This window comes from Eubalaena glacialis, chromosome 1 (assembly GCF_028564815.1).
Source record: "Eubalaena glacialis isolate mEubGla1 chromosome 1, mEubGla1.1.hap2.+ XY, whole genome shotgun sequence".
In the NCBI taxonomy this organism is placed as follows: domain Eukaryota; kingdom Metazoa; phylum Chordata; class Mammalia; order Artiodactyla; family Balaenidae; genus Eubalaena; species Eubalaena glacialis.
This window is the reverse complement of record NC_083716.1, coordinates 90,567,023-90,579,309: the sequence shown is the minus strand read 5'-3', so window position 1 is coordinate 90,579,309 and position 12,287 is coordinate 90,567,023. Positions and strand designations below refer to the sequence as shown.

At 43.2% G+C, this 12,287-nt stretch overlaps 1 protein-coding gene across 1 annotated transcript in view; it reads left to right on the top strand.

Annotated features, from left to right (window-relative positions):
• The window catches only part of GALNT2 (polypeptide N-acetylgalactosaminyltransferase 2), a 179,351-nt gene that overhangs the window by 96,197 nt on the left and 70,867 nt on the right, over window positions 1-12,287 (top strand). The window contains exon 2 of the mRNA XM_061182748.1: window positions 224-317. Within this exon, the coding sequence (XP_061038731.1) occupies window positions 224-317 (94 nt within the window). The remainder of the gene's footprint in view (window positions 1-223; window positions 318-12,287) is intronic.

Sequence of the window (12,287 nt, the reverse complement as noted above, 5' to 3'; positions counted from 1 at the left end):
ATAGATAAGTGATATGCATAGAAAATGGAGAGAGAAACGCAGGTCCTTCCTTGGAAAGTTCACGCCAAGAACTTGGACAGAGTCACTTCTGTCCTTGGGTCTCCACCACTGAGCAGGTCTGGGGTGCAGTCCTCCGGATGGGAGGACTCATTGTTTATTGACCTGATGAATGAAGGTGGGCTCCAGGAACCTGTCGACTCATTTGGTGTCTTTGCTCCCCCAGGAGGACTGGAATGACATTGACCCAATTAAAAAGAAAGACCTTCATCACAGCAACGGGGATGAGAAAGCACAAAGCATGGAGACCCTCCCTCCAGGTACTGCAGCAGCTCCCAGGGCCAGGCCAGCCTTGGGCTGCTGGTGGGTGGTGGGGACCTGTCTTGCCCACTAACTGTGAATGAGCTGAATGTGGCATCTGGAGTGTATCGCCTGTGGGTTAGGGAATGCACTTCCTAGGGCAGCTGGAGACACTGCCCTAGAGCAGTGTTTTGCTGTCTTCCTTCAAGCCCTTAGTGGGTGGTGAAATGAGTTTACTGGGAGGTGACAAAAATTTCTTGGAAGAAAAAAATATCAGTAGAATAAACTAAAAAATACAGGATGGGATGTATCGGTTCACAGATTTTTGTTTTTTGAACAGACTATTTTTTAGAGCAGTTTTAGGTTCGCAGCAAAATTGAGCAGAAAGTACAGAGGTTTCCATAGACCCCCCGCCCCCCTGTGCACAGACTCCGCCACTATCAACATCCCCCACGAGATGGGACATCTGTTATAATCAGTGAACCAACACTGATGCATCATCATCACCCAGCGTCCATAGTTTACATTAGGACTCACTCATGGTGTTGTATATTCAGTGACATGAATTCACCACTAAGGTATCCTACAGAGTAGTTTCACTGACCTAAAAATCCTTTGTGCTCTGCCTCTTCATCCCTTCTTCCCCCAATCCCTGGCAACCACAGATCCTTTTACTGTCTCCCTGGTTTTTGCCTTTTCCAAAATGTCACATAGTTGGAATCAGATCAGACGTAGCCTTTTCAGACTGGCTTCTTCCACTTAGTAACATGCATTGAGCGTTAATCTATGTCTTTTCATGGCTTGGTAGCACTTTTGTTTTTATCACTGAATTGTATTCTGTTGTCTGGATATATCACAATTTATTTATCCATTCACCTACGGAGGACATCTTGGTTGCTTCCAAGTTTTGGCAGTTATGAATAAAGCTGCTGTAAACATCTGTGTGCAGTTTTTTTGTGGGGACATAGGTTTTCAATTCATTTGGGTAAATACAAGGAGTGCCACTGCTGGATCATATGGTAGGAATACATTTATATTTATAAGAAACTGCCAAACTATCTTCCAAAGTGGCTGCACCATTTTGCACTCCCACCAGCAATGAATTAGAGTTCGTTTTGCTCCACATCCTCACCAGCAATTGATATTGTCACAGTTTTTTTTTTTTTATTGTGGCCCTTCTAATAGTTTGGAAGTGGTAGCTTATTGATGTTTTAATTTGCAATTCCCTAATCTGTAAAACTTTGTGGAAGTGTCCGTTCAGGTCTTTTGCCCACGTTTTAATCGGGTTGCTCCTTTTCTTATTGTTGACTTTTAAGAGTTCTTTGAGTATTTTGGATAATAGTCCTTTTTCAGATGTATGATTGCAAATATTTTCCCTCAGTCTGTGGCTTGTCTTCTTATTCTCTTGACAGTGTCCTTCCCAGAGCAGAAAGTTTTAATTTAATGAAGTTTAGCTTTATGAGTTCTTTCGTAGATTATACCTTCGATGTATCTAAAAAGTCATCGCTATACCCAAGGTTACCTAGATTTTTTTCCTATGTTGTCTTCTAGGAGTTTTATCATTTTGTGTTTCATATTTATGTCTGTGATCCATTTGGTTGTAAGGTCTGTATCTAGATTTTTTTTTTTTTTTTCTTGCATGTGGATATCCAGTTGTTCCAGTATTATTTGTTGAAAAGGCCATGGTTGTTTCACTGTGTTGCCTTTGCTCCTTTGTCAAAAGTCAGTTGACTATATTTATGTGGGTCTATTTCTGGGCTCTGTTTTCTCTTCCATAGTCCTATTTGTCTGTTCTTTCCCCAGTACTATGTTGTCTTGATTAGTTTAGATTTATATTTGGTCTTGAAGTTGAGTTATGTCAGTCCTCCAACCTTGTTCTTTCCCTTCAGTATTGTGTTGACTTTTCTGGGTTTTTTTTGTTTGGCTCTTTGTTTTGCCTTTTCATGTAAACTTTAGAATTAGTTTGTTGATACCCACAGAATATAGCTTGCTGGGATTTTGATTTGGATTGTGTTGAATCTACAGATCAAGTTAGTAAGAACTGACATCTTGACAATATTGAGTCTTCCTATCCATGAACATGGAATATCTCTCCATTTATTTAGTTCTTTTAAAATTGTTTCATCAGAGTTTTATAGTTTTGGTCATATACATTTTGTGCCTATTTTGTTAGACTTGTACCAAAGTATTTTGATTTGGGGGATGCTAATGTAAATGGTATTGTGCTTTTAATTTTAAATTCCACTTGTTCATTCTTCGTATATAGGAAAGCAGTTGACTTTTGTATATTTAACTTGTATCCTCCAATTATAACAAGGATTGCTTTAATTACTTATCAGTTCCAGGAATTTTTTTGTTTGTTGATTCTTTCAGATTCTCTACCTAGACAGTCATGTCACCTGCAAACAAAGACAGTTTTGTTTCTTCCTTCCCAATCTATATTATACCTTTCGTTCCGTTTTCTTGTCTTACTGCATTAGCTAGGACTTCTAGTATGATGTTGAAAAGGAGAGATGAGGGAGGACATCCTTGCCTTGTTCCTGATCTTAGCAGGAAAGCTTTTAGTTTCTCACCATTAAATGTGTTAGCTGAAGGGGTCTTTTAGATGCTCTTTATCAAGTTGAGGACGTTTCCCCTCTATTCCTAGTTTTCTGAGAGTTTTTATCATGAATGAGTGTTGAATTTTGTCAGATGCTTTTTCTGCGTCTATTAATATGATAATGTGACTTTCCTTCTTTAACTTCTTAATGTGGTAGATTACATTAATTAATTTTCATATTGAACCAGACTTGCATACCTGGGATAAATCCTACTTGGTCATGGTGTACAGTCCTTTTTTATACATTGTTGGATTCCATTTACCAATATTTTGTTGAGGATTTTTGCATCTATATTCACAAGAGGTGTTGGTTTATAGTTTTCTTTTCTTGTCTGGTTTTGTTATTAGGGTAATGCTGGCCTACTAGGATAAGTTAGGAAGTGTTCCCTCTGCTTCTGTCTTCTGGAAGAGATTGTAGAGAATTAGTATAATTTCTTCCTTAAATGTGTGGTAGAATTCACCAGTGAACTCTGCTGGGCCCAGTGCTGTTTGTTTTTGGAGGTTAATAATTGTTGATTCAATTTTTAAAATAAATATAGACCTGTTGAAATTGTCTATTTTTTCCTATCCTAGTTATGGAGATTTTGTCTTTCAAGAAATTGGTCCATTCATCTAGGTTATCAAATTTGCAGGCATAGAGGTGTTCATAGTATTCCTTTGTTCTCCTTTTAATGTCCATGGTGTCTGTATTGATGTCCCCTCTTTCATTTCTGATATTCTAACTTCTGTCTTCTATCTTTTTTTCATAGTTAGCCTGGCTAGAGGCTTGTTGATTTTATTAATCTTTTCAAAGAACCAGTTTTCAGGTTTTTTTCCCATTTCTTAGATTTATAATTTTTATTATTTATTTTCTTTTGTTTACTTAGGATTTATTCTGCTCTTCTTTTTCTAGTTTTCTGAGGTAGAAGTTTAGATGATTGATTTCAGATCTTTCTTCTTTTCCATATTGTATTCAATGCTGCCAGTTTCCTGCCAAGCACTGATTTCACTGCATTACACAAATTTTGATAAGTTGTATTTTCATTCTTATTTGGTTCAAAATATTTTTTAATTTCTTTAAGATTTGTTCTTAATCTGTGCATTATTTATAAGTATGTTGTTGAATGTCTAAGTAATTTGAGGTTTTCCAATATTGATTTTTAGTTCCACTGTGGTCTTAAAGCAGATATTATATCATTTGTGTTCTTTTAAATGTGTTCAGGTGTGTTTTATGGCCCAGGATGTGGTCTGTCTTGGTGACTGTTCCATGTGAGCTTGGAAGAATGTGTATTCTCCTGTTGGATGAAGTAGTCTGTAGATGTCAGTTAGTTATATCACCAGTTGCTTGATGGTGTTGTTGAGTTCACTGGTGTCCTTACTGATTTTCTGCCTGCTGGATCTGTCCATTCCTGAGAGAGAAGCCTCCAGCTATGATAGTGGCTTCATCTGTTCCTCCTTGCAGGTTTCTAAGTTTTTATCTCATGTGTTTTAATGCTCTTGTTAGGCACATACACATTAAGGATTGTTATGTCATCTTGGCAAATTGACCTCTTTATCATTACGTATTGCCCTCCTTTATTCCTGGTGACTTTCTTTGTTGTGAAGTTTGTTCTGTCTGAAGCTAATATAGCTCCTTCTGCCATCTTTTGATTAGTATTAGAATGGTATCTCTTTCGCTATCCCTTTACTTTTCATATATGTGTGTCTTTATATTTAAAGTGGATTTCTTACAGACAGCATGTAGTTAGTTGGGTCTTGTTTTTTGATCCATTCTGACAATCTGTCTTTTAATTGGTGTATTTAGACCATTGACAATGTAAAGTGATTATTAATATAGTTGTATTAATGTCTACCATATTTGTTATTCTTTTCTATTCCTTGCCCTTGTTCTATGTTCTTTTGTCTTCCACTCTTTTTCTGCCTTTTATAGTTTTTTTTTAATATAAATTTTATTTATTTATTTATTTATGGCTGCGTTGGGTCTTTGTTGCTGCGCGGGCTTTCTCTAGTTGCGGCGAGTGGGGGCTACTCTTCATTGCAGTGCATGGGCTTCTCATTGCGGTGGCTTCTCTTGTTGAGGAGCACGGGCTTGTGGGCTTCAGTAGTTGTGGCTTGTGGGCTCTAGTGCGCACGCTCAGTCATTGTGGCGCCGGGCTTTGTTGTTCCGCGGCATGTGGGATCTTCCCGGACCAGGGATCGGACCCGTGTCCCCTGCATTGGCAGGCGGATTCTTAACCACTGCGCCACCAGGGAAGTCCCTGCCTTTGGTAGTTTTAATTGAACATTTTATATGATTCCATTTTCTCCCTTTTTTACCTTTTTTTTTTTTTTTTTTACAGCTAATCCAAGTCTAACTTCAGACAACACTGTCCTGCTTCACAGTTAGCACAAGTGTCTTACAGCAAAATATTATGAATCTCTCCCTCCCATTCTTTGTATCATTGCTGTCATTCATTTCATATGCCATTCGTATATATAAACATATAAGCATACAGAATCAAATACACAGTTGCTATGATTATTTTGAGCAAACTGTTATCTGTTAGATCAATTAAGAATAAGAAAAATGGGACTTCCCTGGTGGCGCAATGATTAAGAATCCACCTGCCAATGCAGGGAACACGGGTTCGAGCCCTGGTCCAGGAAGATCCCACATGCCGCGGAGCAATTAAGCCCGTGCGCCACAGCTACTGAAGCCTGCGCACCTAGAGTCTGTGCTGTGCAACAAGAGAAGCCACCACGATGAGAAGCCCATGCACCGCAATGAAGAGTAGCCCCCTCTCGCCACAACTAGAGAAAGCCCGTGTGCAGCAACAAAGACCCAACGCAGTCAAAGATAAATAAATAAAATAAATTTATAAAAAAAAAAAGAATAAGAAAAATTACAAGTGTAATTTTACTTTCACTTATTCCTTCTCTGATTCTCTTCCTTTCTTTATGGAGAGCTGCATTTCTGACCTAAATCATTTTCCTTTTCTCTGAAGAGCCTCTTTTAACATTTCTTGCAAGGCAGATCTACTGGCAACAGATTCCCTCAATTCTGAGAAATTCCTTATTTCTCCTTCACTCTTAGAGATTAATTTCACAGGGTCCAGAATTCTAGGTTGATGAATTTTTCTCTCAACCCTTGAGTTATTTCATTGCATTCTCTTCTTGTTTGCGTTGTTTCTGAGGAGTTGGATGTAATTCACACCTTTGTTTCTCTAAAGCGGTATTTTTCCCCTCTGTCTTCTTTCAAGATTTTTTTTCTTTGTCATTAATTTTCTACAATTTGAATATGCTGTGCCCGGAGGTAGTTTTTTTGGTATTTATCCTGCATGGTGTTTTCTGAGCTTCCTTGATCTGTGGTTTCGTTTCTGACATTAACTTGAGGAAATTCTCAGTTATTATCACTGCAAATATTTCTATTCCTTTCTCTCTTCTCCTGGTATTCCCATTACACATGTTTCACCTTTTGTAGTTGTCCCACAGTTCTTAAGTATTCTGTTTTGTTTTGTTTTGGGCTTGTTTTTTTTTTTCAATCTTTTTTCTTTAATCTTTGCTTTGTATTTGGGAAGTTTCTATTGTCATAGCCTCAAGCCATGAGGTTCTCACATCAGCCGTGGCCAGTCTCCCAGTGAGCCCCTCAAACTCATTCTTCATTTCTGTTAGTGTTTTTAACCTCTAGCATTTTTTATAATCCTTCCTTAGAATTTTCATCTCTTTGCTTACAGTATTCATTCGTCCTTGCATATTGTCTACTTTTTTCATTAGAGCTCTTAACGTAGTAATCATAGTTGCTTTAAATTCCTGGTCTGATCATTCCAACATCCTGCCATATCTGAGTCTGATTTTGGTGTTTGCTTTGTCTCTTCACACTATGCTTTTTGCCTTTTAGTGTGCCTTGTGATTTTTTCTTAGAAACCCAGGTACGATATCCTGGGTAAAAGGAACCCCAGTAACCAGGCCTTTGGTGATGTGCTGATAAGGTGTGGGGGAGGGGAGGCGTGCTGTCCTTATGTGGCAGGTGTCAGTCTCCTAGTGAGCCTGCGCCCCGGGTGTCAGCTTCACGACTGCTTCTCAGCTGTCCTGCCACTCAGGTGAGACAGGATGGTTAGAGCCCCCCGGAGCTGGGCATTCCCCTTCCTCCGGGTTGATCAGCTCTCTTGAGGGCTGGCCTTGTTAACGACGGAGTGCTTCCGCTATTTCAGAACGGCTCCTTCCCCCTGCCACTGGAGGCCTGAAGGGGTAAAAGTCACGGAACTGTGGGGTCCCTGGGCCTCCCCCACCGGAGTTCTTACCCGTCAGGCTCGCCCACAGTGAGCCTCCAGCGGTTCATTCTGCAGCTCGGGTCCCTCCCCGGCTCTACCTCCTGCAGAACTTACTGCCCCGTCAATTTTGACCCTCTGTATTCACCTGCTGGTCTCCCCAGTTCTGGGAGCAGCAGTGTGCCCTGTGAGCTCACTTCTCTGAGGGATCTAAGAGGACTTGACTTTTCAGCTTGTTCAGCTTTTCATTTGTCGGGATGGAGGGATGACTTCCAGACTCTTTACGTGCAGGATGGGAACCAGGAAGTTAGTTCATGAAATTTTGCTTTGATGGTGACAGAGAGTTTGATTGTTAGCGTTTCTTTTTGGGGAGGGACGGCGTCAGCCCAGGGAGTCCAGACCCTCCTGTGTTACACCCTCCACATGTCCCCCCTGCACTAGACTTGGGAGCGTGTGTGTGCGTTAAACGTCTCCATTAGGTCTGCCCCCTCCCTCCCCCCGACTCTGAAGCCCCGAGCCACAGTTCCTTCCTATGTGATAGGCATTACCCGCCCAGTGGGGAGTGTATCTGAATGGAAGAGTTAGCTCTTAAGCGTTTCTTTGTTATAATAATAGGATGTACTTCTGCTGTGTGGATTAATGAGAGATTTCCTGTGGGTTGTCTCCTATTAGCAAAACCAAGTGTTCTCTTGAATTTTAAGGCATATGTGGGGAGTGGGGGAGAAGCCATGTTCAGGGCATGTCCTAGACGTGACCACTTAGAGTCAGACCCCATAGTTAAAATCAATGCGGCATTGACCCGGGCTTTCATATCCTTAACTGTTATACAGTTGATTTCCCTATCTTCAAAGAGATAGGAATGTACTGGTTTTCCTCTTTTTTAAGTTATGACTAATAACCTTTGATGAATGCACCATGTCCTTTTATTTTGCCTTTAAAGGACTTTATCTTCTTTTGTTTGTTGAAACCTTTTTTCTTACTCAGCCATCATACACATGATTTTTTTTCCTTTAGAAACTATTTTGTTGTGGTTAAGAAATACATTTTCCCCAGGCATCATGGGCACAGCCAGAATTCTGTGGTCTGCAAGGAACCATGGTCACAGCACTTTCCACTCTGTGAGTAGGCTGTTGGGGAACTCAGCGGCTTCCTGTGTTCTAGGTGTTGGGTATCTGGTATGTGTAGATGGATGGATGGGAGGAGGTAGCACTCAGTCCAGCGTGGCCAGGAAATCCACTGGCAGATGGAGAGCCTGATATAAGAGAGCAGTGACGCCCCCAGGCAATGGCCTCCAACCTTTTTTAACCACTCACCCTATGAGCAAAAGCATCTGCTCCACATTGCAGGTCCAGGGTGGAAGATGTTTGCCCTTAGATTCTGTGATCATTGTTTCTAATTCAGCATCATGTTTTCCAGCTTGAACCACTGAATTTTTTTTTTTAACGCTGATTTTTAAAGTGTTGTTTCAAATAGAGTATTTATTTGTCAGTTTTTTATTTTTGAAAATCTATCTGATGGAGATGAGTTTTATCTTTTTTTTTCCTGGGTGCAGAAAAAAGCTCTTGGGTCTGAAAATCAGTTTCTCCTCGTAATTCTCCCTCCTGTATCCTCTCCTCTTGTCTCCACAGCATCTCTGATCTGACTGGTGAGACCAGTTGGCAGGGTAGCGGTGATGCAGAAGGACCAGTGAAGGAACAGGCCAGCCAGGGGTTGAAGGGCCGAGGTCTGGCTTTGAGGACGGCTGTGGGTGGAGGGAGCCAGGGAGCTCGCATCCTTAGAAGACGTGGCCTTTGAGAGTAGATTTTCTTCTGGCCTCTATGAAACCTCAGGGTCATTCTCGTCATGTTCGTTGGGAACCTCGTGTGAGGGGGTGAGCCTCAGAGAGCAGGTAGGGAGAGCGTTGAGGAAGGAGAGTCCTGATTAGGTTTTGGGTCTCCGGGAGGTCCCTCCCATCCTTGGCTGGGTCTTCACCCCGCCGCTCTCCCACCCGCTGCTGCTTCATCACCCAAGACAGTTGATGTCTCAAAACAGAAATTGCTCATGTTCACGTAAAGATGAATGCAATGGGAATGGCGAAGTGTGGAACAGGTCTTAAAGCCCGGCTGTGAGTTGCCTCTGAAGCTCACCACGTTTAGCTCTTCTGCTTCCCAGCTGTTGGAAGAGAGGTGACGTGAGCCACCTGTGTGTGTATTCAGCCCATATGATAAACTTGACTTGAACCAGTGATGTTTCAGGTTAGCTAGAAGACCTTGAATAGAATTGGCCAGAATTTCCACTGTCCATTTTCTCAAACAGGTTTTCCAGTACTCACGCTGCAGGGTTGGGGGGGCGTGCTCCCCTGACCTCTCCCCCTTCTTGTTACCAAGTGCAGGCTCCCTATTCTCGCCAGTGAATCAGAGACAAGGTATTAAGGCAAGGAATACGAAGGCAGACTAGTGTCTCTGAAAAACCATCTTATCAGGGTCTGGATGCCAGTTTCTTTTATAAAACAGAGAAGGTTGGGGAGGGGATGAGGAAGTAAAGTAAAAGGGCCATCAGTCTTGCAAAACATCTCCTGGAATGGCCAGCCTCGGAGAGGGGATGTGTTAGTTTCTTTTTTCTTGCAGCCATCTACAGGTGGGCAGGGTTCCCCGAGGCAGGCCGTTATGTATGATTACGATAACAAAAGCAAGAAAAAGCAAAGGTTAAAGTCAAAGAAACAGATCCAATGTGGAGTCCCATTTAGCTCTTCCCTGTTACCTTCTGAGGGGTTTTGTGGGTTGCAGCATTGTGCTTTTTTAAAATTATGGTAAAATATATATACCATAAAATTTACCATTTTAACAATTTTCAAGTGCACAGTTCAGTGGCCTTAAGTACATTCATCTTGTCCTGTGACCATCACTGTCATCCCTCTCCAGAACTTTCTCATCTTCCCAAACTGAGACTGTCCCCATTAAACACTGACTCCCTGTTCCCCTCCCCAGCCCCTGGCCCACCATCTACTTCCCGCTCTCCCCCAGGCACCTCGCATACAGGAGAGTCACGGTATTTGTTCTCCTGTGACTGGCTTGTTTCCACTGGTGCAGCGTCCTCAGGGTTCCTCCTTGTGGTAGGTAGCGTGTGTCAGTGTCTCCTTCCTTCTCAAGGTTGAACACTCTTCCACTTCGCCTCTGCACCTGGACGCTGTGAGCGCATCCTCCCGGGTAGCACGTGCGACGCCCGGGGGCGGGAGGGCAGCTAACACCACACGACTCCTGCGACCCGGGCCTGAGGCCCCGGGGTCTGCACAGTGTCCTTGTCAGGAAAAGAAGTACCTCTCAGTATCCCGAGAGAAGCATCGCAAAAGCAAGCAGTGGACTTCCCTGGTGGCACAGTGGTTAAGAATCCGCCTGCCAATGCTGGGGACACGGGTTCGAGCCCTGGTCCGGGAAGATCCCACATGCCACGGAGCAACTAAGCCCGTGAGCCACAACTACTGAGCCTGCGCTCTAGAGCCCGCGAGCCACAACTCCTGAGCCCGTGTGCTGCACCTACTGAAGCCCGCGTGCCTAGAGCCCGTGCTCCGCAACAAGAGAAGCCACCGCCATGAGAAGCCCACACACCACAACAAAGAGTAGCCCCCGCTCGCCGCAACTAGAGAAAGCCCGCGCGCAGCAACGAAGACACAATGCAGCCATTAATTAATTAATTAATTTTTTAAAAATCCAAAAAACAAATTTTCTGTTGTCCTTCCCCCATTCCAATGAGTAAGAAAGCAAAACCGAGGACTTAGGTCGGTAGCCGGAAAAGGGGTGGAGCTCTTAAAAGATTTTGAGCTGGGTTAGTAGAAATATAGCGCCCAAAACAATTCCAGTAGCGTCCAGTGCCCTCCGTGCTGTCACCTACCCCTCCAGTATTTCGTTCTGTTCTGGGCACAGGCTGTTCAGAGATGCTCGTAAGTTCGAGTCGGTCCAGATGATGGTGACTCAGATGGGGAGGAGGCTGGAAACAGCGTCCCATGAGGAGCACTTAAAATAAATGGGTGTTTTTACGGAGGGCCGAGAAGGGCGAGGTGGGGTCATGATGCCCAAGTATTTGAAAAGGTGCCACAGAAGAGAGACTTGTTGTTTTCCTTTTATTTGAGACTCCGGAGAGTGGAAGTTACAGGGAAGCAGCGTTGCTGTAGAAAGGAACCAGGGCCGGCAGCTCCAGCTGGCTTCATGTTAGGGGTTTAGTGGGGAGATTTTCACATGTGCATCCCTGGGGCCTTCTGCCTCCAGCAGCATGTGATGTCCGCCTTCAAGAGAGAGACCCCACGCCCTCCACCCAGACTCCACTGGGCCAGGGCGGGGCGGGGGCGGGTGCCCTGGGGAAGGAATGGGACCTGCCCTGTGAGGCTGCCTTTTGGTGCTTGGCTGCAGTCCCACCCACTTCACAGTGAGTTGGCATCCACAGTGGAAGGAACACGGCTTTGGGAGGAGAGAGACCTGGGTTTGACTTGTGGTTCCATCTTTTTTTTAAAAAATATTTATTTATTTATTTGGCTGCACCGGGTCTTAGTTGTGGCACGTGGGATCTTCGTCGCCATGTGAGGGATCTTTTTAGTTGAGGCTCTCAGCTGTGGCATGTGGGATCTAGTTCCCTGACCAGGGATCGAACCCAGGTCCCCTACGTTGGGAGTGCGGAGTCTTAACCACTGGACCACAAGGGAAGTCCCATGGTTCCATCATTTTAGTTTAACTTCCAAGTCTCACTTGCTCAGTTAGTACAATGGAAACAGTAGTGGTCACATGTACTTTGCAGGGTGATGGTGTGCTGCGTTGGGTCTGTATGGAGCACCTGTCCTGTGGGCGAGGGTTAGCGACGCCCTCTTTCTGTCCTTCTGCCTTTCAAGTATCAGCCCCAATTCTGCGTAGTAGGTTCACTTTGATATTTTTACTAATATTTGGGATGAAAAACCATGTACAACAAACTAAATTTATTGTGTTTAGACACTATCACACATCGAGGGAGAAGGAGGAGTTTCTATTTAAAATTTGGAAAAGAAATATGTATAGGAAGACTCCTTGATTTCAAGGCAGGTGTAGATCTCATAATGCAAATCAGACTCTTTCATGGTGGGTTTTAGTTATTTTGACAGCACAAAGAATTTTAAATAAATTGAGTATTTACCCTATAGCATCTGATTTTTTCCTTATATTTTC